Raw genomic sequence first — 24046 nt, 5'->3', positions numbered from 1 at the left:
TTGATGTTGCACATCAACCCATCTGCGAGTACAAGACAAAACTGGAGCCATCAAGGCATCTAGATCCAAAATTTCAGGTTCATTCCAATCTAGCTTCACTGCTTTGCTTTCTCGGTCATAAGATGATTGGAGATGTCTACCACTGTCCTGAGCTTGGTCGGCCACTCTGTAAATTTTGCATTTCCTGATAAAGTCTAAAGGCAATTTGGAATGCATCTTTCTTTTCACTTCAAGATCATCTGAGAGATTCATCACAAAGTCCTCTATCTGAGGTTCATGTCTGTATTTCCTTCCGACTGTCTCTTCTATATACCCATAAGGATCAAAACTCTCTCTCATGGCAAAGAATGAAAATGAATATAAAGCTAACTCCTTTTCTGCATCATCCATGGCTAGAGCATTAGGACATACCTCAACTGAATTTCCTAGTATGATAGGAACAGGAACTCCATTTCCATGTCTGTGTCTGAATGCCTTTGCATACGCTGCCAACTGTCTAGTTACCTCAAGTAACACTATTCTGTCTGTCGGATATCTCGGCAACATGTAGGGAGGTGAAGGACATCCATGAACTCTAATATATGTAAACTTCTGAAATTGGATGAACCAAGCACCGTACCTCTCTACAAGCTCTTGTGCATCTTGAGATGGCCGATTGTGAATCCCGCCTTGCAATGTCCTGGTGATGTTCATCGTGAAGGTATCATTGACCAACTTGTAGTCACTTCCTGGAGGATGATGCAAATGAACATAGGAATCACAAACTCTGACTTCCCCGTGCCCTCTTCCGATCACTCCTCTGTGAGGTAGTCCTGCATATTCAAAACTCCTTATCAAGGCATATATGATGTATGAACTCATGTGGAAAGACTTGGTAGCCTTCAGTCTTCTTAACTGCACGTCCAAGCAATGGCTAATCATTCTAGCCCAATGAATTGTTCCTTTTCCTTGCACTATCACTTGGATGAAGTAGAACATCCACTTCTCAAAATAGAAGGCTTGAGGAGCCCCCGTAACTCGGTTGAGTAATGTTATCAAATCTTTGTACTCCTCCTGGAAGTCGATCCTATGTGGTGTGTTCGGAATCTTGCTCAGGCGAGGACGACTCTTGAGTAACCAATTCTTGTTGATGATGCTCAAGCAAGTGTCTGGATCATCTTCGTACATGGACCTGGCTCCTTCTAAGCTTTTATGGATCATATCTTTATGTTCTGGCAGGTGAAAAGCTTCACTGATAGCCTCCTTTGAAAAATAAGCCAAAGTGTTTCCTTCCTTGGACACTATCGATCTGGACTGTGGATCATAATGGCGAGCACACTCGATCATCAACTCATGGCACTGGATTGCTGGAGGGAAGCTGGCCGCCTTGATAATGCCACTTTCAATTATTCTCCTTGCGACAGGTGATGGCTTGCCAATGTAAGGGACCTCTCGGAACTTCTTCGTACTGAAGTTTCCCAAGTTGGTATCTCCAATGTTGCTCCACTTAGACACGATCTTGGTCTCCAATTCTTCGTTCTTTTGATCTTCCTTAATGAGGGTTGGACGACTGGTAGATGCTCCTGCCTTCGGGGTCGCCATCGTGATACCTACACAACATTTCATTATGAGTAACAGATTTTGCAATATAGAAATATAGATTAGATTAAAGATTGAATTTTAGGAAACTTCATGATAAATCCTTGAATTATCATTTCCTAAATATAACGATGCAATTTTGGAATTCAAGATTCAAATTTCAAAATTCAAGATTGAGGCTAGGACGATTCAAAATTCAAAATTTGGACAAGGGAGATCTTGCCATACCTTTCTTGAGAACTAACTCTAAAAAGATGCAAAATTAGGAAATTCGCCTAGGCAAAATGAAAATTGGAGTCTTCAACGTGAGCTTCTCCTAGCAAATGCGCCTCCTTTATCAACTTCACCACCCTTGGGGTCTTCAACGCCTTAAGGGAAAATTCGCTCCAACTCTATCCTCCAATAAAGTTCGCACCCTTCCTTGGATGGAAATTTCGCTCCTCTCCTTGGATCAAAATTCGCTTCCTCTATTGCTCTTCCAAATTCGCATGTAACAACGATTGAATGATGTTTTAAAATGCTTCAAAGTACCCTTCTTATATAGGCGCTCATCTCCTTAATTACCCATAGGCCGACTTTTAGAAATAAGGCAAATAATAAATAAAATTTAAATAAAAATGGAGGCCGACTTTTATAAAAAATATGGAAATATAACCCCAAGCGCTCTCCCTTTTTATTTAATTTAATAATTAATTAAATGCCTTTGTAATTAATAATTTCGATTTTTTAAAAAGGCCAAATTAATTATTAAATGCCTTATGCGCTATTTTAAATGCCAATTTAATTAAATAATTCAAAGTTTTTATCAAATTTTAGCATTTAATGTACTTCAAAATTTATTGGCGCCAAAACATGAGAGATATATGGATACTAACCACATCGCTCTGGTCCCTGGGAGAGGGACAGGAGCGCCTTAGCCAACTTGGATTGATTTTCACGTTCAAAGTCACTTCCTTTACGTCCAAACTGGGACCTTCATTCGTAACTTGGAGTTTGATCTATTCAATTTTTGAAATGAATGCCTCTTAAACCATTTTCGCCCTGGTCCCTTGGTGAGGGACAGGAGCGATTTTTGCTTTTACTCCTTGGTCCTTGTCTTTTGAATCGCCAAATCAACTTGCGAGGTAGGCAATGATCATCTTTGTTTGTTCCACGCATGCCAATCTTGTCCTTTGCAAAGCAAACTTGATATTCTGGAGATTTTCGCCCTGGTCCTTGACTGAGGGACAGGAGCGAACTTTACATTTTAGCCAAAATTTGCCGAGCCTTGGGGTCAATTCCTTGTTTATCATCATCGAAAGGCATTCCTCACTTTGCACAATTCTTGCCTTGGCGTGATTCTGGAGGGAGATGTTTGATTTCATAGAAATCGCCTTGGTCCTTGACTGAAGGACAGGAGCGATTTTGTATTTATGGCACAAAATTGTTGATTTTTGACGTTAACTCCTTGTTCATCATCTTGTTAAAGACATTTGGGATCCTGCGTGACCTTGCCTTGATGTAGTTTTTGAAGGGAACGGTTGACTTTATTGAAATCGCTTTGGTCCTTGACTGAAGGACAGGAGCGCCACTTTGTTCTTTGTGCGAACCCTTGATCATATCGACTTCCAATTGCCTTCAAAGCGAAAAACGTTGTTTCTTATTCCTTCTTGAGTCTTGCAAACGATAGTAATACTCTAAAATTAGGCACACTTGAAGAGTTCGCTCTGGTCCCTGGGAGAGGGATAGGAGCGATTTAGGCAATTCCATCAAGTTCTGTGGTCCTTTGCAACTTCGTTCTCCTTTAAAGCATTCCAAACATCATTTTGACTTCGTGTCTTGACTTGGACCCATTCAAATTCGGAGGGATAGGCTAGATAACCAAGATTTCGCCCTGGTCCCTTGGAGAGGGACAGGAGTGATTTTGCATTTATAAGCTTATTTGTGTTTCGCCAACTTTCAAAATCATCTTCAACAGGGTGATCACGCCTTCCTTCCTTCATGTCAAACTTGAAACTTGTTTCGCTCTTGCTAAAAACTTGTCTTTTAAGAAAAATCGCTCTGGTCCCTTGGAGAGGGACAGGAGCTATCTTGAAAATTCGCCCTGGTCCCTGGGAGAGGGACAGGAGCGAACTTGTGTCTTGGGTCAATTTTCTCCTTCGTGGTCCATCCAAGTTATATTCAATGGAAAAAACGTACTTTACTTGATCTCTTCCAAGTCGCGAGATCATTTAATCTTGCAAGAATAAGGCAAACTTGGTGTTCAAGCTCCGGTCCTTCAGTGAGGGACAGGAGCGATTTTGTCATTTTAGCATATTTCCTTGTTTGCAAATTACTTCAAATTATCTTCAATGGATGAAACATGTCCTCCTTGATCTCCTCGAATCAAAAAATTGTCTTGGCCCTGCAAGGACAGTGCAACTTTGAGAAACAAGCTCCGGTCCTCCAGTGAGGGACAGGAGCGATTTTTGTCCTTAAGGTCAAAACTCAACCTTTCATTGCAAACGACTAAGTCTAGATACTCCATCATGTTGATTTCACCCCTTATTGCGTCCTTGACGCTTCAATTTGATCAAGTAAGGCCAAAAAATGCCCCAAGTAAACTATTTCGCCCTGGTCCCTGGGAGAGGGACAGGAGCGATTTGGCCTTAAACTTTAAAAATTTGCCATTTTGAGTCTCAAAAAATCTTCAAAACCTTCAATTCATGCTCGATTGCATCTCCTGGCGACCCTGCACAAGACAAATGAAACAAGTCAATAACCAAGATGCATAAAATACCAATTTCGCCTTGGTCCTTGACTGAAGGACAGGAGCGATTTTGCCTCTATAGGCCAAAATATCAAGAATTTAGGCTTTCAGTCACTTCACAAGGCATAATTAGGTCATCTCCAAGGCCAGGGGTCACTTATCAAACTTTCCAAAATTTGGTCAAAATTCACCCGGACAAAATTGCACAATTCCATCATCAACACTTAGGTAAAATTTGAACTTGCTTTCAAAATTCCGACTGGACCTAGACAGACACACCTGACATCCTGACAGACTCATCCTATTTCAAAATTGCAACCTATGGGAGGAAGCTCAATAATCTTCAAAATTTGATTGGACTTCGGCTTGAAAATATCAACAGGAAACTCCTAAGGCTTAGCCCTAGTCCAGACGACTCACTCACTTACCCAAAACCCTAAAAGCAGAGAGAAGAACAGGCAAACCAAGCAAAAAAAGAGGGGGTCCCCATTTCAATGGGGCGATGTGTGAAATGGTCACAACAGTTGGTATGAAGCTTCAAAATTTGCATTTTTTATCTTGATTTTTTCAATGATATTTGTGTATTTGCAGATCAGGTCACTTCCTCTTTTTGATTGTTTCAATAATAAACATTGATTCCCCTTACACATGAAGCTTTTGCCATCCATTGCCCTTAACCACTCCTATTCCTTCTAACAGATCATTTTGGGTTTTGGGTAATGCCAATATGGCAATTATTTTTCCCTATGTTTGGTATGGCATAATGGCTATATATATAATTTATAAGAATTATAAATAATAAATATATAAATTCGATAAAATAATAGAGCATCCAATGACCAAAACAATGTTAAAGGGTCATGTGAAAAAGAAGAATCACATTTTCTTTCCCTTGGAAGGCTCCATAAAACATACATAATTCATCCCATTTTTGGAGGCTTTTATGAATGCTGGAAGGATTAAATTCATTGCATTTACATTTTCCAGCAGCAAATAACTCCATGACATGTTACTGTTGCGGGCACATTTTTCCAGTGTTGTGAATGGAAGAAACACTGATTTACAGTCATGATCGGGAGTGTGAACCGTTTTTAAGACACACCAGTCATGAAAATCACAGGAAAAGGCCTGTGAATGGAAGAAACACTGATTTACAGTCATGATCGGGAGTGTGAACCGTTTTTAAGACACACCAGTCATGAAAATCACAGGAAAAGGCCAGGGCGGTGCCCTGGCTGTCCTATCTGCGTGCCTGACTCTGTTCTGGAATATCCTCCTGTTGGGTCTTGCAATGGCACCCAAATGCAAGGAACCCAATAACATAAATTATTTGTGTTCATCTCTGTTGGGCTGAAAATTCAAAATATCAAAAGGTTTTCCATCATTATCTTTAAAGATGCCTGTGTCACCTGCTAGGCATGGATTTTCTTTAGGAAATTTTCAGTTTATTCTCACCAAGCCCATTATCAAGTTGTTGGCCAAGCAATATTTTTCTAGTTGAAATTTACAATTTTACTATGCCTTCATGATCATATTATTTCCAGCCAAAGAATTTAATGTTTTGCATCTAATGCCATTCTTATTTAATCTTTCCTGATATTTGGTGTACTTTGGTCACTTATCTTGTTTTAAAAAACGTTTGATTGCAGTGCATGCTTCAAGCAATGTCCTTCAAGGGGATACGAGTGCTAAAAAGGATTGATGTCATGATAAGAACCTTTTGATAAGTACCATTGTTTTTTTCGAAATGGAGTTTATTTTGGGCACAAATGAAAATTTCTTTGTTTCAGCATGTGATGAGTTTTTCATAAACCATTTCATTAAATTTTTTGAAATGCTTTGTAGCTAAAATACCTTGGAGCAGATGTGTCTGAAATATTGGGATGATCTTATGTGTCTTATTAAAGACGTTGCAATTGTAACTATGGCAGGTTATTTGATCTGCTAACTTTTAAAAGAGCCTGAGATCAGACAGCTTAGGTACTGTTGAACTTGTAATGATTCTTGAGGAAGTGCTTACTTTCGAAAACCCTGAAAAGGGAACTGATAAAATTAAGGCCTTAAGATTTCTTTTAAAATAGCCTGAGATTAGACAGCTTAGGTGCTGTTGAACTTGTAATGGTTCTTGAGGAAGTGTTTACTTTTGAAAACCCTGAAAAGGGAACTGATGATCAGATTTGTTATCAATCATATTTCTTCACATCCATTATAGTGAAAAAGCATGTCTTGGGTAAAAATTGGTTTTAGTTGTCAAGTGCAATTTATTGTTCATACAAAAGATGTTTACATCAATCTGAAGTTTATGTCTCCATTGCAATTGAATCATGGAATTTCTGATGTCGTGCAGTGGGAATAAATCTATCATTGTGTTGATCTCACAAATTTATTAATTTGTTGTGGTCTGTGAAGCTTCCAGAATCCACATACAAAAATTGTATCAAGGTTTGTATTTGATTACCATCTTGTGTAGATAGATTAAACCTGATTGTATATCTCCTTACCATTCTATATGTCATAACCCTCATTTAGACTTTGAAAAAACTTGTTATTTATTGTTATTATTATTATTATTATTAATGTCTATCATTAAAATGACAATCCATTTACCATCTTGAAGCTAAATATAGCCACTGCAGAAGGAAATAAATCGACTATGCCTATCTACCAATAAAGTAGAGGTGATAGCAGTAAAGAAACAATAAATGGAAAACACAAGGCGAGTAATGCATGAGGTGAGTAAGGCATAAAGTGAGTTGGCAGAGTACAACGACACTGGTGAAAGGGGGAATAAAATCTGTCAAAAAAACCGTTATTTAAGAGTGCACGTTAATATGTCAGGAGAGTGGATGCCAAGAAAGGAGTGGTGGTAATGAATAAGAAAATGGGGAATGTAAGGAGGGAGGGAGGATAGAAGAGAACCAGCAGGAGATAAAGAGGAAGGATCCAGTTCGAATCAGGAAGGTATTGCTATCCTTGACGATGTACTTATATGGGCACCATGGATCTCGTTCTTTCGGAGGTCTTTGATGTTGGATATTACCTGTTTAAAACTGCAACTCTTAGAACTAATATGAGTCGGTAATTTAGATCTGTGTTTTGTGAACTCTCATGCTTCATTCTATTTAATGGATTGGGGGTTTCAAAATGGGGGTGGGGAAGGGCATGAGCCTTGTGAATAAGAGGACAACTGTGAAACTATTATTTTTCGGGGTAAGAAAAGGATGGAGTGAGGCGCTAAGAGAATGCACATAGGTACCAAAGAGTTAATGGAGATAAAAGAAAAAGAAAAAATTAAGCTCTGCATCGATCCATCATTATTTAAGAGATAAGTATATGCTCTTAATTTCTGTTTGCATGAATAATGTGTGTATAGTAGACGAGTCGATGCTCATTCTTTTCTTTCTTTTGCACTATGCATGTCTCTGCATTTATCAAAGTCTCCTACCTTATTCTCATCCAATTACTTTGTCCACAAATATACTATAGTACAACTATTGCTGCAGAATCATAACAGAGGTCCAGTAGCTTTAATATGTTAGATATTACATCAACAAGGTAGGGAGAAATTAGACGGTGTCCCTTTGATTGCTGATAGAAATTTCTTAGGCGCATCCTCTTCCAATATCGTTTAGCTGTGCAGGTTATCCCAAATCAAAAGCCGTTCCACTGAGGAGAAGAAAAAAATTAGAGAAAGCACCTTACTTGGCAAAAATATGAAATGATCTAGTATTACCATATTGCAAACCCGCTACGGTGTGACACTTGACCTCCTAATTTCTCTTCCGTTACCAATGCGTAACCTTTGACATTAAGGTTAATATAAAACAATGGTTGATTGCTGATAGAAATTTCTTAGGCGCATCCTCTTCCAATATGGTTTAGCTGTGCAGGTTATCCCAAATCAAAAGCCGTTCCACTGAGGAGAAGGAAAAAATTAGAGAAAGCACCTCACTTGGCAAAAATATGAAATGATCTAGTATTACCATATTGCAAACCCGCTATGGCGTGACACTTGACCTCCTAATTTCTCTTCCGTTACCAATGCGTAACCTTTGACATTAAGGTTAATATAAAACAATGGTTCGCTTGCATTCTCACTTTAATGTTTGTTTCCTCACGTTGAGATACAATTGTATGAGTAGCAAACAAACTTAGCAAGGAGACAATAATAATATTAAGGTAGAGGAGTATATAGATAGATAGATATGTAGTAGAATAAGTAAATAAAGAAATAAATGTCATCAGTCCCGACGCTAGAGAACTTAGTAGCTTGGATAATCAGGCAAACTCACTCATAAACTTGTAATCGAGATGTTCCATAATAACCTGTATATAAAAACGCCTATAAATATAATTATGAGATGACAGAAATATTTGTGAAACTTGTGCAACAAATACGCATTGAATAAATAGATTGAATGCTTTGCTCATAGACAACCATGTTTATTAAAAAATATTATGAATGTATAAGGTTGCGAAATTATGGGGAGGTGGGAACCTCAACTAGCACTATCATCTCTTGGCTAACCCGAGACCATGACTCCTTCAAACCTCTGTAAACTTGGACGTAACTTCCATATCTTGTCTTCCCCACCATTGCAGACAATGGCATTATTCACATCCCTGAGGTAACTCTATTGAATGCTTTGCAAAGCTCGTGGGTTGGTTGTCCATATCCAACAAGATAATTGGGAAAACATATTATAGAGTTGACCGTTGTACTTTACTGACCACTGAGATGACAATAGTAAGAAGAAATAAGGAAAGGTTGCAAATGGAAAAAAATTATATAAATAGTTAAATAAATAAGAGAAGAAGAGTTCCAACAAAAACTTCTTGTAAAGATGAACATCAAAAAACCTATAAACTCTAGTGCATGGAATAGGTTAAAGAAATATTATTAGATGAACCCTTAATGGCTGCAAACTATAGCTAAGTGTCTGGAGAAAACACACTATTCATATGGGTGTGGAAGGGTGTCAAAAAAAAGGGAGCTTGAAATAATCTTGATCTGTCAACATTGGTAACATGCCTATGCCTCAAACTGATATTTTTGGAAAAAAAGAGCTTTACTAATGTTAATAAATTTGCAGCATTATATATGTATATATATCATCATAAATTTGTTAAAATCATAACATTTTTAGTAATAAGGGGGTTCAATATTAATATCTGCTATTAACATGGATTGAATAGTAATATTGATGTTAATGTTAATACTATTAATATAATTAGAATTCATTCTCTTGACCATTTCTTGTTTATAATTAGAATACAGAGTTAAATAAATAAATAATATAAATAAAATGTTATAAATAATACATGCATTCCCATGTGTTGCATAAATACATTTTTACTGTTTAAAAGTCAATATATATGATTTATTTACTAATGTGAATGTATACTTATAAATTTTGTTGGTGTAATTAATTATTTATCTTGGATATTATTACATCTTACTTAAGTTTATTTAGGATAATGCATTTCATGGTAGTTCGGGTATGAGACACTTGGGTGTTTGTGCCACACTGAGATATTGTGTAGGAGAATTTCCACCTTTTGTGGTCTTATCTTGTTGTTACGTTCCACATTCGGTGGGTGATCCACCTCATATGAAATATTATATTGTTTCTCCTACTTACCACTACTTATTCCTACCTACTCTTGTTTTTTATTGAGCCACTTGTCATGTTTGTGTGCTCACATATCCATTATAACCTTGCCTATATAAGCAGACTCATATTCATTGTATGTAACTATTGATCATGCATCTATTGATGAGAATACAATTTATTCTTGTCCTATATTTTGTCTCTCTATTTTGTACTTTTCATTGAGCTCTCGATCTTGACAAAATCTCACATGGTATCAGAGCCATTAGAGTGTCATTGATTTGTCTTTGAGAGACATTGTTGAAAGCTTGCATTTTTCGGATTTGGGGTGCTGCTATTTTGGGGGGCATCATACAATGATTTGGACATTACGGTTGAGTCCGAGTGTCCGTTTCCATTAATTTTGACTATAAATTCGCCTATATTTGGTGAAAGTCGACTTCGGGGCTTGGAGAAAAAATTTAGCCAATTTGGCTAATATGTAGTACGGATTTTTCAAAACTAAAAAATAAAAGAAAATATTTTTTTTTGATTTTTTTGAGAAAAGTTTTTAAAAATCATTATTATTTATTCCTAGTTTTTAAAAAATTTATATTGTAAATTTTTTTTGAAAATAAAAAATATTATTATTGGGGGGGACCCGTGACCCCCCACCCTCGAGACAACGTACTGCAGCCTTTAATATCTGCAGGGCCGACAACTTAGTTCCTCCCGACTGATCGTACCAGCTTCTTGATCGAGCCTCCTCCGCACGGTCAATGCAACCTCCCGTCGGCGACCCCCATCCTCCCCATCTGCTGGTGCAAACTCCTGCCGACGACCCCCGTCCTCCAACTGCTTACCTCCCTGCACCGGTGATCTCCCGACCTGTTTGCTTCGGCCCTGCTTACCTCCCCGTTGGCACTTCCCGACTCCCATCCGAGCGACCACCCGTCGCTCACTCCGACATCCTTCACTCGTTCGGAGCACCGCCCTCGCCGCCGTTGACTCTTTCCGACCCATCGTTGCCTCCTCTTTCGTCGTCGACTGCACCCAACTATCGACAGCTCCCATCGTCGACGTCCTCCTCTCCGAACTGCGACCCCTTCGCCACGTGACCACGACATCTGACACGTGGCACTGTTTCATTCTGCCACATCAGCCTTCGTTAGCCGTACACTGCCATTTTTTGCCACGCGGATTGTCCAGTTAGCTTTGACATGTGGTGATTTTCTGTTCGTCCGTATGGTACCACATCATGGTCCTTGCGCACAATCAACGGGTCCATTGAGTAGTCCGTACGACCAGACATCTGACACATCAATAGATCGTACGACACTTGTCATTGAGTGATTAGGCCACATCATCAGTCTGTACTGTATGGATGTCGCATAGGCAGGGAGGCGAAGTTTTGGTGATGGCCATACGACCGTCAAATTTAACCTCGCAGGTTGCTGGCGTCATCATTTTTGAAAATTTGGCAGGCCCCTCCCGTTGAGCGTTTTGATTTTGTAGTTCAACTTCAAATGGCCATATCTTGCTCATTTTTCCTCATTTTTTGGTGCAATGTTTTTTGAAATGGGCTAATTTTTCGTGTACTTTCTCGTGGTGGTATTATTTTCTGATTTTGATGGACAAATATTTCAGAAATCTCAATTTTTGGTGATTGTACTTGTCAAATCCCTGTTTTTGCAACTTTCGGGACTCCATTTGGGCTCATACGAACTCCTTTTCAGGTGCCATTTTTTTGAAAGTGCATAATTTTTCATCTACTTTCATAATCTGCTATCAGTTTGTAGTGATTTTGAGTAGAAATTGTACTCTCAACATATGGTCTTTTTTGGCCAATTTGACACTTTTATTGCATAGATCTATCTTTCTGGTCTTTTGCATTGTAGTTCTTAGCCTATTGGGGTAGTTGTAAAAAAAAATCAGAAGTCCACCTCGCCATTGTTTGCAAGTGGCCTATTGTACACGCACTACATATTAAGTGCCAAAATCAACTTTTTTTTTTTTTTGGGGGGGGGGGGGGGGTGTCTCTTGTGTTCTTTCCATTTTGCTACTATGGGTTCTCCCAAGTTTCCTCTTTTTAACTCCTCATAATTATGCTAGTTCGAAAATTGATGCATGGAGTAAACTTATGGAAAATGGACTAACTCATTACATTGATGGAACTATTGTTTCTCCCGCTGATCCCGTTGCTCACTAAAAATATCATGGCAATTGGTACCTTAAGAAAGTATGTATCAAAGGATCTCATCTTTCATATTGAAAAATGTACCTTAATTAAGGATGCTTGGCAAAAGTTTCAAGACTAGTATGGTCAAGTTGATGAGATTAGGGGATATCAACTTGATAGTGATCTCACCATGTTAGATCCCAAGAACTTTGATACTATACAAGATTATGTCACTAAGGCAAAAAAGTTGAGGGCACAACTCAAAGATTGTGACATTGATAAAAAAGATACTCAATTGATCTTCAATTTGATGGGCAAACTTCCACAAGAATATGCAACATTTGTTTCTAGTTTCCAAACCCATAGGATGACAATGGGTTCAAGCTACACAATGCCTACACTTGATGCTTTCACCAACATGTTGATGATGGAACAAACTAAGTTGATAAACATGGGCATTCTTAAGACTTCTAAGTCTCAAGCATTGGTGGCAACTCACGGGAACAAAGGAAATCAAGGAAAGGACAACTCAAACAAGAAGAAATGGCAATCAAAGCCTAAGGACAAAGCACCACCTTCTCCACACCAAGGAGATTAATTCCTCTTCCAAGAAAGACAATTCACCAAAGAAGGAGAGACTTACTTGTGCCTATTGTAAAAAGTTTGGTCATGAGGAGTATCGTTGCCATTCTAAGAAGATTGATGAGCTCACACACATCCTCAAAAAGAACAACATTGATTTGCCTACTTCCTACAAAAAGGAGGATTCATCACCTTCCACTTCCTCACACTCAAAGGGAAAATGGCAAGCATTCATGGCCTCAACAAGTGGGAAGACTCACTCTTTTGGGACAAGAAAAAGAAAAACTCTTTGTGCTACTACAAGTCATGATTCAGGGAGACGACTTCTAGATTCAGGGGCTTCTCATCATATGGCATCTTTGCAGTCTATGTTTTCTACATTTGAGCCTTGCACCATGCCGCATATTTTGATGGGCAATCATACATAAAATGGATGTGTTGGGAAAGGAACTATTGCCATTGGGGATAACTTCTTCAATGATGTGTTGTGTGTACCCCATTTGATAAACAATCTCTTTTCCATCTATCAAATCACACATGGGGCAGCCAAGAGAATTGTGGAGTTGTCACCTGAGGCAATTTTCATTAGAGACTAGGAGACTAGAGCTATCATTGCGGTTGGGGTGGTGGATCATGCATCTTGGTTATACTCTTTTTCAAATTTTATTGATGAGGATGATTTTACACATGATTATTCTACATATGATGATCACACTTCTTGTGATGATTTAGATTTTGAGGAGAACTTTGGGTACTTGAACTTGGGGATTCTCACATGTGACCCCGTTCTTGAGCCTTGCATTTCATCTCCTCTTATTGATATCACATCACCTATTGCACCTGATGATGCAGATAGTGCGACCGTTTTGCCTTCTTGTGATTCAGTGCAGCAGGATATATCTTGTCTTCCAACTTCAGTTTCATGGGATGGTTACTTGACAAACATGGCACGTTTGTTTGTGGAGTCCTACATTGCAGATTTGGGAGACATCATTGATGATATTCATCTTCTCTTTGCTGAAGATGACCCTTCTTTGATTGTTGCGAGGGAACACTCTGACCCTCTTGTTCATTCTCTAACTGATCATTCTTTTGAGGTTGACATGATTGTGGATTCTTATGTACAATAGTTGGAGGAGGTCTCTTTATCCTTAGAGGAGACATGTGAGTCTTTGGGAGTTGTTCTACATTAATCTCCACTAGATCTTGGAGTGCCTTTTTCAGTAGTGTGGAGTCGTTCACCATCTTTGGAGGGGGTATTTTTCATCATCGACATGGGGACACTTGAGCAGTTTTTAGAGACTTCATTCATCACGACTTTTTTTTCCCTACATCTTCCCTTCATGATTGGGGAGACTTCATGGATACACCTCTGGTTTTGTTTCTTCCTAAGGGGAGGAATGTTGTTCGAAGTTCATGGAGCAGTTTCTTCATTTAGTTTTGAGCTTCTACCATTGGTGCAGATTCTACATTGAGGGGGGCTACCTAGCTTCTCTTTTTCTCTCATATGGGGGACATTTTCCTCACATGGGGTTTTGTCCTTCACACACTTCTATGAGAGTTCTCTTGTATAGTTTTCATCTTTCTTTTGGGGCAGGGTTTTTTTCCCATTGGGCTTTTCTCTCTTTCCCCGCTTTCTGAGAGATTTCATTGCATTGGTTTGCATGCATTTACATTTGTTCATGGGTACCTAATATGGCCTCGTAGCCGGGACCCATCTTGCATTGCTTAGTTGCATTGTAGACTTAAGTGCATTCCCCTAAGTTGCACTTAAGGGGGGGTGTTGGTGTAATTACTTATTCATCTTGGATATTATTACACCTTACTTAAGTTTACTTAGGATAATGCATTTCATAGTAGTTTGGGTATGAGACACTTGGTTGTTTGTGCCACATTGGGATAGTGTGTGTAGGAGAATTTCCACCTTTTGTGGTCTTATCTTGTTGTTACATTCTACATTCAGTGGGTGATCCACCTCATGTAGAATATTATATTATTTCTCCTACCTACCCCTACTTATCTCTACATACCCTTGTTTCTTATTGAGCCACATGTCATGTTTGTGTGCTCACATATCCATTATAACCTTGCTTATATAAGCAGTCTCATATTCATTGTATGTAACTATTGATCATTCATCTATTGATGAGAAAACAGTTTATTGTTGTCCTATATTTTGTCTCTCTATTTTGTACTTTTCATTGAGCTCTTGATCTTGGCAAAATCTCACAAATTTGTTAACTAAAGATAAGAGATTTCTTTCTATAAAGAAGGATAGGTTCCAACAAGAAGATAAAGAAAAGGGAAACCTGGTTTTTTTTGCTGAGTAGACTCACGTAGGAAGCAAAAATAAAATAAGTATATATATATATATATATATATATATATATATATATATATATATATATATATATATATATATATATATATATATATGTCTCTCTCTCTCTCTCTCATTCTTTGTACTAAGGAATGCTTCCTTACCTTGGATTGGTGGGTCAAAAAAAAGGGGAAAAAAGGAAGGGATCATAAAATAGGGCTAGGATTAAGGCTTTTGGGAGATCATGTTTCCCCTTAATAAGGAATGTTTATGTCTAGGATAAGATGCATTTCTATTATTGAGGCTATTATTGAGGATATGCTTATTTCCAAGATAAGATGCTTTCCTATTATCAAGGATTTATGCTTGTTTAAATAATAGAAATTAGTAAAACATTTGAATAGTAATATGGTATTAGAAATGTGAATTTAAAATCATATATATAAATATCATATTTATCTTTGCAGAACCTTACCAGGGATTGACATGCCGCGAATCCTTTTGAAAAAAAGGAGTGTCTTCGGGAACGCGAACACAGGTGGTGCATGGCTGTCGTTAGTTCGTGCCGCAAGGTGTTGGGTTAAGTCCTGCAACGAGCACAACCCTCGTGTTTAGTTGCCATAAGAGTTATAATCCAATAATAATATTAAATTAGAATTTATGTCTAGTTTATATAGATTTTACTTGCAAATATTTAGAGAGGGAAATTAATTCTATTATAATTTAAAGTTGGTGAATAGGAACACTTCATGAGTGTATTTGGGTGAAGGGTTTAATCATTTAGTCTACTAGTATTTGTAATGGGTTATAAGTGAGGTACAAAATACTATAAGGTAGTTGAATTTTGAACACTATTTACTTCCTTAGTTGAGTACATACCAACAACTTAGTCCTCTCTCATGGTTTTGATTATTAAAAAAAAAATAAAAAAAAAATTAAGAAAAAGAATTTGTTGGGTTTTCTTCGTGATATATTTGGTCATTACATAATTCAATTCTTCTTTCAAGCAATTAGAATGCCCTCCAAGTAATATGATTCATATTGAAGGGTGTAATAGTTTTATTCCAAGCATTTAGAATCCTATAAGTAATTCAATCATTTTAATAAGCTATCTTTTACGAGTATCATGGTTTCTAAGCAATTAGTACTTTCATTTATTTAGTTCAAGTTTCAGAGTTTTAATTATTATCATAGTTTACTATTCCAAAGTAGTTGATTTTGTTTCTTTCGATTACGTGAAATTTATACCTTAGTTCTTAATTTCAAGTGATGATTCCTTGTATATAATAGTTTATTTTCATAGTTGTATTAGTATTGCCTTACTTAATATTCATGAATTCTAGCCTAAATTCCGAATAAAGCTGCAACAACGACGTTTGTGGCATCGTCTCTCTAAATCGCCGGGGAGAAATAAGGGTCACTTGGAAGTTAAAATACAAGGGGTGGGTAATCCCCTTGGATTGATGATCTAAAAAGATTATTTTTTTAAAATGAATTTACATTCGCTCAGTTAAACCTTAGAAAACCCCATTAGGGTTTGGTTGCGTGTGATGTTTGGAATTTATTTATCTTGATATTTTTAAGCGAATGATAATGGGTCAAGGTGTTGGCATTTGGCATTATAACAGACAATGGGAGATTGTTGGCATTTCAATAAGGATATTGAGAAGGTTGTTGATGATTATGGATATAACTGATTAAGGATGATTTACTGTCTTAATATTATTATTTTGTCATTGATGTCAAGAAATTGATTTTCTAATTCAGTATGATGTTGCCATATCTTGAGAAGTATGATTTGATGAGTATAAAGATGTCGGTAAAAGACACATAAAGAATATGATGAATAAGGGGATGAATAAGGTATTCAATGGGCAACTATTACCAAGTCAGACAATGATGAGATCATGATGTTTAGATTGTTTTAACATCATACATATGTTGTAAATTGTAAGGTTAATACTATACTATGTTACCGAGCAAAGAACCTAGTCGGTAAACCCTAAGGAACCTAGTCGATAAACCCTAAGGTTATCGCTATCAGTTAATGAAGGCAGAATGTCTACCGAGTAAAGTTTAGTATTCACCGAGTTGTTACCGAGTTGTAACCGAGCTGTAAAAGAATACATTAAATGGTTACATGCGTTATTTAATGAAGGAAGCTGATGCGCTGGAACTGATTAAATGATTGGTATGCCGTGCATGAAGTTTGTTAAAGAATCTATGGCAAAGGAAAATCGACATGAAGATCTACAACGCAGATTGAACCGCATTACCTTAGCACAAGTTCCAAGAAATGTATGCAAGTTCCTAGGCGGGGTAAAATGTTTTTCAGATCGAAGGATACTTTGAACCTGGACAAGATTGAAGATCTGATGGCTATGATTGATCATGGGAAGTGTGATCAAGGAGATTAAGCGGTTGGCGAATTGTTTATAAATAGGGAACTGTTGATAAACAATGCATGCGGGCAAATGTATGCACAGGGATGCTACATAGTGATTACCGAGCACATAAGCTTGAAGACCTGTTTGAATAACAGAGTATAGAAGCCCAGTAGATGGACAAGATTAGTTCTATGTCTAGATTGTATTGAGCAAATAAGAATCTGCTTTAGCATTTTAGATGTGAAGTTGTAGATAGATTTTTATTACTGTTATTTTGTGAAAGTGACAGAAAATCTCTTAACCGAGTGGACTTAACAGTCTTATTTGTAAAACCCTCTAGCAAGGTGACATTTTGATTGAGTGTTTGAAATTCTTTAACAAGGTCACTTCTAACAAGGTGAAGATCCTAACAGATCTGAGGGAAATCCCTTAACCGGGTCACATCTAGCAATGTGTTTGTAATCTTTAATAGGATTTGCTTTTAACCGAGCATACTCTAGAAGAGTATATTTCTTAGTGGGTCCGAAATCCCACAGTGGTTTTTCCCTATTTGGGTTTCCACGTTAAATCTGGTGTTATGAGTGATATGATGTTTATATGCTTTTGAGTTTGCATGTTTAGTAGTTTTGGTTATATCACTGAAGTATATGTTACCAAGGTTGAATCTGATGTTTTTATGGAAGATTAAGTTTGTATGATTCACCCCCCCTTCTCATCTTGTTGGCTATTGGATCTGTACTTACATTAAGTATTAGAACTATCACAAGGGTGACACATTTGATAGGAAATAGGACTTAGATGTTATAGGCCACAAGCAGAGGGCCACCTTGAGCCCTTTTGCTATAAAGTTACCATCGTGTGTAGCAACCACAGAGAAACTGTCCGGGACATTGACCCTAGAAAGGGTTGCGTGCCCACCAAACAATTTACATTAAACCATAGTTAGAAACCAGAACTACATACTTTACGCCTTGATCCCGTGCCGAAACGGGTATGTAGGCAGTCTAAGGACGTAGTTGTCCCTTGTACTCAGGCGTTTGGGGATGGGGATTAGGTTTTTGCTATGGGTGAGTTCATGGTTTTTCGAAGTTCCTTAAGTCCCTCAGTCAAAGGGTATAGATAATGCTAATTGGAAGGTTAAAATTAAATCAATGCATACTCAGAAGAATCCCGTATGGATTCGCTTGACCTCCCAAGGCTTAAGGCCGAATTCCGAAGTGGAATTGAAGCTTGCTTATATAATTATTTTTATATACTCCTAAAGACGACGCCCTCGATGCATTCCTAGTAGGGAAGTGTAGTTTTTAGAGAGTGACTTAGGATCCAGATGGTCCCGATGAGTCTAAAGTCTCTGGCCAGAGCATAGCCTATTCTTATGAATAGATGCCTACCCCATTTGGGTAGATGCTTATCCCGGATTGGATAGATGAAACCTCCTGTTCCGTATGGACATATACCTAACCCGTATGGTTGGATGCCTAGTTCCATATGGATAGATGCCTAACCCGTATGGTTAGATGCCCATCCCGGTTGGATGGATGCGTATCCTGATTGGATAGATGTACCTGAGTATGTGATTGAATCAAACACAGTTGAGAATAAGTAAGAATAAGAAATCAATATTTATATATAAAAAAGAAATCAGTTTACTATTTTTTGGATTTAAATAAAAGTGGGTTATTACACTATAGACAACTTGATACTAAAGGGTCAAAACATAAATGCTAGTTAGAACAGAGGTAAAACGAGCTTAAGATGATCAAGCCGGAGGAATCTTATGTTCAAGAAAAAAATGATTTAGACGAAACATTTATTACTTGCCTTAAATTTCACAAGCATGATATGTTGTTTCCATTAGAGTTCTCTACCTTTTTCATTATTCGTGTTAACCTAAATATATGCTTTTGTTGCATTGAGTTTGATACAGTGGAAATCTACACGAAGATGTCAATAATCTTTTGTGAAAAACTACGTGCTGTAAAAAATATTTGGTACACAAATCTGGTATAATCCCATGACCATATTAGCAATGGGCTGTTGTCACATTATGCTTCTATAGCCCTAATTATGGTTCCAACTTGTGGGATGTTTAATATGCACACATTCTCTTAATGCTATTGTAAGGCACACTTTAATGCCACATACCTTTATAGACAATTATTTGGGATGCAATCTGTACTTAAATGCTAAGAGGCATTCCACAATGTCAACAAGGGGTAGAGTGTAATGTCATGAATGTGTCAACAAAAGCTCTTATCTTTACCTTACATTTATATATAAAATATTAATATTGAGTAATATACATATATTTATAAAGTAAGTAGTAGATAATTTAATAAACTTTATATGTAGATATAATTAAATTTATGTATCCATAGAATAGTTTCAAAGTAAGATAAAATAAGTTTTAAGTAAATAAAAAAGTTCCCAGTTGATATCTTTTGACATTTATTAAGATAGATGTATTTAAGATATCTATACTAGTTAATATCATTTTTGTCTAATCAATTTCTCAATGTTGTGGAGTCAATAATTATGCGAGAATACTAACCTTTACTTTTGATAAAATAAATGAGAAAACCGGAATCTCAAATTGTATGCATGTTTGCGCCATGTCAACCATTGGATATCAAATATGCATGTGAATGTAGTTTCTATACAAAAGCCAAAAGCTTTACTTCTCTAAAATATGTACTAATAGCATATCCTCTTCACATTATTAAATATATTTATGTACAAGTCAAAGGTATGTGTCATTTGTTCATGCCATTTTTCTTGTCTATGGACTAGTGCAAGCAACCCTTTCACCACATACTGCATGTGGATTTAAAGGAATTTGCTAAAATTTCACATGTACTTTAATTAATCTCTAGTTCAATATCAACACAATTTGCATCTAGTTTGCTTAATTTTTACCATCTGAATGTAGTACTTAAATACATTTGTTGTTCAAACTTCAATAGTTTTTTTTGTTTATTTGAAGTTTATTTCTATCCCATCATTCATCGAGGCTTACGAAACATTTTCAGTGTTTCTGAAGCTTTAACTATTCTCTTTTTCTTGGCATTCAAGTAAATAACTTCTAGAGTTGAACTTCTCAAATTCTTTTTTTATATGATTATTTCATCAAATCCTTCCTTCCATAAACAAGTCTTCATACATACTTGGCAAATTGGAGGCATTTCCATGGCATATGTATACACAAATGTAGCAAGGGAAGTTTGAATGTTGTTGGAGGCATTTCCATGGCATATGTATACAAAAATGTAGCAAGGGAAGTTTGAATGTTGTTTACTTGTCCATTTGCAAAGAGCATCCAATGACGGATCGATAAATCTCTGTTTATTTCCAAGTTCTTTCTTTAAAGTAGACCTCTGCCCCACTTTGACAGGCCCACCCATTTTAATGTGCATGCCAAGAAGCCTAAATGGCTTGTCCATTACATTTCTTTTGTGTCTATTTGTAGCAGAAAGTTTTTCATTATAAAGTGATTAAGTTAAATGCTTCATGGATGTCTTGTTTACTTCAAAATTTGTTGTTGCACTTTTATACCAATTAAACTGTTTGGATGTGAATATGGCTATGATGTTGAAAATCTGCCAATATGGTTATCTTGCTCAATCTACACAATCTGTTTGACTGCATTTTAAGGATGACTGTAGTTGCATGACTATGTTTACTTTATTAATGCTCTAGCAAGAAGAGTTGTCATTGGTATAAAGGAACATTGTATTTGGCACACAAGCATGGTCTATTGGGTTGTTTAAAATGTGCTAGTATGGTCAACTTGCTTGTGCTTCACAGTCAGTTTGACTCTGTATTTTAAAGGATATTGCAGTTGCATGACTGTATTTACTCCATTAATTCTCGACCAAGAAGAGGTTGTCATTGGTGTAAAGGAACAGGGTATTTGACACCTATTCATGGTTTTTAAACAATGATACTTTGCTTCTTTCAGATGATTCATGAACGCATTAAAACTCCCTCATAAATCCAATAGGGTTCATGGAATAAATATCTCAAATGCAGACATATAGAAGCCTCTCTTTCTCAAGTCTTTAGCAAACATTTTCATTTTGTTTAATTTAATTTAGATCTCCTTTGTCTGCATTAGCTCATATTTGTCTGGCATGCTAAAAGAGAGAGATTTGTACTCAAACATATCTAAGGTGCATGGTTTATTGTAACTAACAAGCCTAGCATAAATTGGATCAGGTTAGCTGAAACCCAAGCTTTTGGTGGCTTTTAACTTTCTAGTTGAGCTTACTCACGTTAGAATATATTCTTTAAAATACACGAATAAGTTCAATTGCAAGTTCCTTCCCACACAGTCTTCTTTGCATGGTCATATTTATTTCTCTTAGGCAAAAGTTTGGACACATTTGATGACCAATTGTTTGACAGAAATAATAAGTTTTTCTTGACCTGGTATTGTAATAACCCACTTTACTTAAGCCAACAAAATTTGACCACTTCTTTTTTGTTTAATTTAATCATTGTATTTGATTCAATCGCATACTTTGGGCATCCATCCATTTGGATTAGGCATTCATCCATCCGAGATGAGCATCTAACCGTACGGGTTAGGCATCTATCCATATGGAACAAAAGGTTTCATCTATCCAATACGGGATAGGCATCTACCCATACAGGGTAGGCATCTATCCAAATTGGGATAGGAGGTGCTCTGGCCAGAGACTTAAACTCATCAGGACCATTCGGGTCCTGAGTCACTCACTAAGTACTACACTTCTCTAATAGGAGTGCACCGAGGTCGCCGTCCTTAGGAGAAATCAAAATAACATAATGCAAGCTTGAATTCCGCCTCGGAATTTGGCTTAAAGCCTCGGGAAGTCAAGCGAATCCATACAAGATTCCTTCCAAGTATGCATTGAATTACTTTTTATTTTATTACACTTATCTTTCGAATTAGGATTCTTCGCAATCCTTCTTCTTACCAAAACCTAGACCCATCCACGAACGCCTGAGTCCTAGGGACTTCTCCATCTCTAGACTGCCTACATACCCGTTTCGACACGGGATCAAGGCGTAAAGTATGTAGTTCTATTTTCTAATCTATGGTTTGATGTAAACTGGTTGGTGGGTACGCAACCCTTTCTAGGGTCAATGTCCCAGACAGTTTCTCTGTGGTTGCTACCCATAGTGGTAGCACTTAAGCAAAGGCTCAAGATGACCTATTGCTTGTGGCCTAAAACAACTAGATCTTAATACCTATCATAAGTGTCACCCTTGACCCAATTGCCAATCGTCAACAACTCTTCGAAATTAAATCAATTTCATAAAAGCATTTCACTCAATCAACCCTAAAAGGGGTTTACTATGGTTTAACTCAGCGGATGTAAAATCATTTAAGGATTATCTTATTAGATTATCGATCCAAGGGGGATTACCTGCCCCTTGGATTTTAACTTCCAAGTGTCCCTTATTACTCCCTGACGATTTATAGGGACGATGCCACAAACGTCGTTGATGCAGCTTTATTAGGCGTTAAGTGCAGTAGTTCAACACGACGACATTACCCGTAAGCGTGACCTAGAGGCACCGTAAATACCGAACGCTGCTAGGTTTTGGTTTTCCGACTTCCCTTATTTAGTTTTCTAACTAAGAAGCTATGAAAAACATCATGCTTGAAACAATTATGAAATGAATGTACATAATTAGACATTGCAAAGTTTAATTAATTGAAATAACTACTTCGATGGCATTCATGTACCACTTGATAAAAAAAATACCATCTTTCTACAACTAAACTATTTAATATTGAAATATAACTTTCATGACAATGACAATTATGAACTCACATATTGATAATTAAAACGTGTAACTCTCATGAAGATGATGAAAATGTAACTCACTCATCAATAAATGCAATTAATTGTATAAGTAATTCCCATGAAGCAAGGATAGTGTAAGTTACATGCAAGGTTAAGCAATGTTTTATTTCTACCATGAGAATAATCACTTATAGAGTCACTAGTTCAAAAATAGCAATCAGTTTAGACTTTAGACAAATTTTGGACTAATCATAATGATATGAATTTAATTGTTTTTAATGAATCTAAAATGCCAACTAAGTGACCCAATAAATCTTAAATAGATTGAAAGATTCTAATAAAAAAATTGGATATAATTTAATTCACAATTAAAATTTTACTAAAGGTAAATTAATTATAAATTTACTAAAGATGATTTAATTATAAATTTATCTAAGTTCAATTTTTATTAAACTAAAATTTAGATAAAAAACATTTAACAAAAATCCAAATTTGCCATGAATTTAATTTTTTTTTGTAGTGGCTTTTTAAAACCAAGTGGGAGTGGGGGCCACGGGTCCCATCACCACTGCGGACCTGCGGGTACAGGCCTGCAGTGATGAGGGGACAGCCGTGGTCCCCTCCACTCCCTCTGCGGCCACTGCTGTAACAGTGATTGCATGGGGTAGTGGAGGGTACCACTCCCCGGTGGTGTAATAACTCCGCCCCCCCTGCGTTGACCCATGCAACACAAAAAAAGAGACGAAATTTATTTTTCGGACTTCTTCGTACTATTTTACATATTTTTTTTTGTATATATATATATATATATATATATATATATATATATATATATATATATATATATATATAATGTTATTATAAAAATAAGAATAAGAATTTAATC

At 36.9% G+C, this 24046-nt stretch overlaps 1 protein-coding gene across 5 annotated transcripts in view; it reads left to right on the top strand.

The window, feature by feature from the left end:
- Window positions 1–15604, top strand: part of LOC131034107 (small ribosomal subunit protein uS10m) — an 85720-nt gene extending 70116 nt beyond the window's left edge. For 3 of the 5 annotated variants that reach the window (XM_057965486.2, XM_057965489.2, XM_057965491.2), the window contains exon 3: window positions 5956–6512. In XM_057965486.2, coding sequence (XP_057821469.2) covers window positions 5956–6008 — 53 coding nt within the window. In that variant the 3' untranslated portion in view covers window positions 6009–6512. Of the gene's footprint in view, window positions 1–5955; window positions 6513–15445 lie in introns of those variants that run through there. The other 2 variants (XM_059213245.1, XM_057965490.2) reach the window with 2 other exon arrangements.
- Window positions 15605–24046: the final 8442 nt, after the last annotated feature.

This window comes from Cryptomeria japonica, chromosome 10 (genome assembly GCF_030272615.1).
Source record: "Cryptomeria japonica chromosome 10, Sugi_1.0, whole genome shotgun sequence".
Taxonomy (NCBI): Eukaryota; Viridiplantae; Streptophyta; class Pinopsida; order Cupressales; family Cupressaceae; genus Cryptomeria; species Cryptomeria japonica.
Note: the sequence above shows the minus strand (reverse complement) of the source record. Positions and strands in the feature narration are given on the sequence as shown.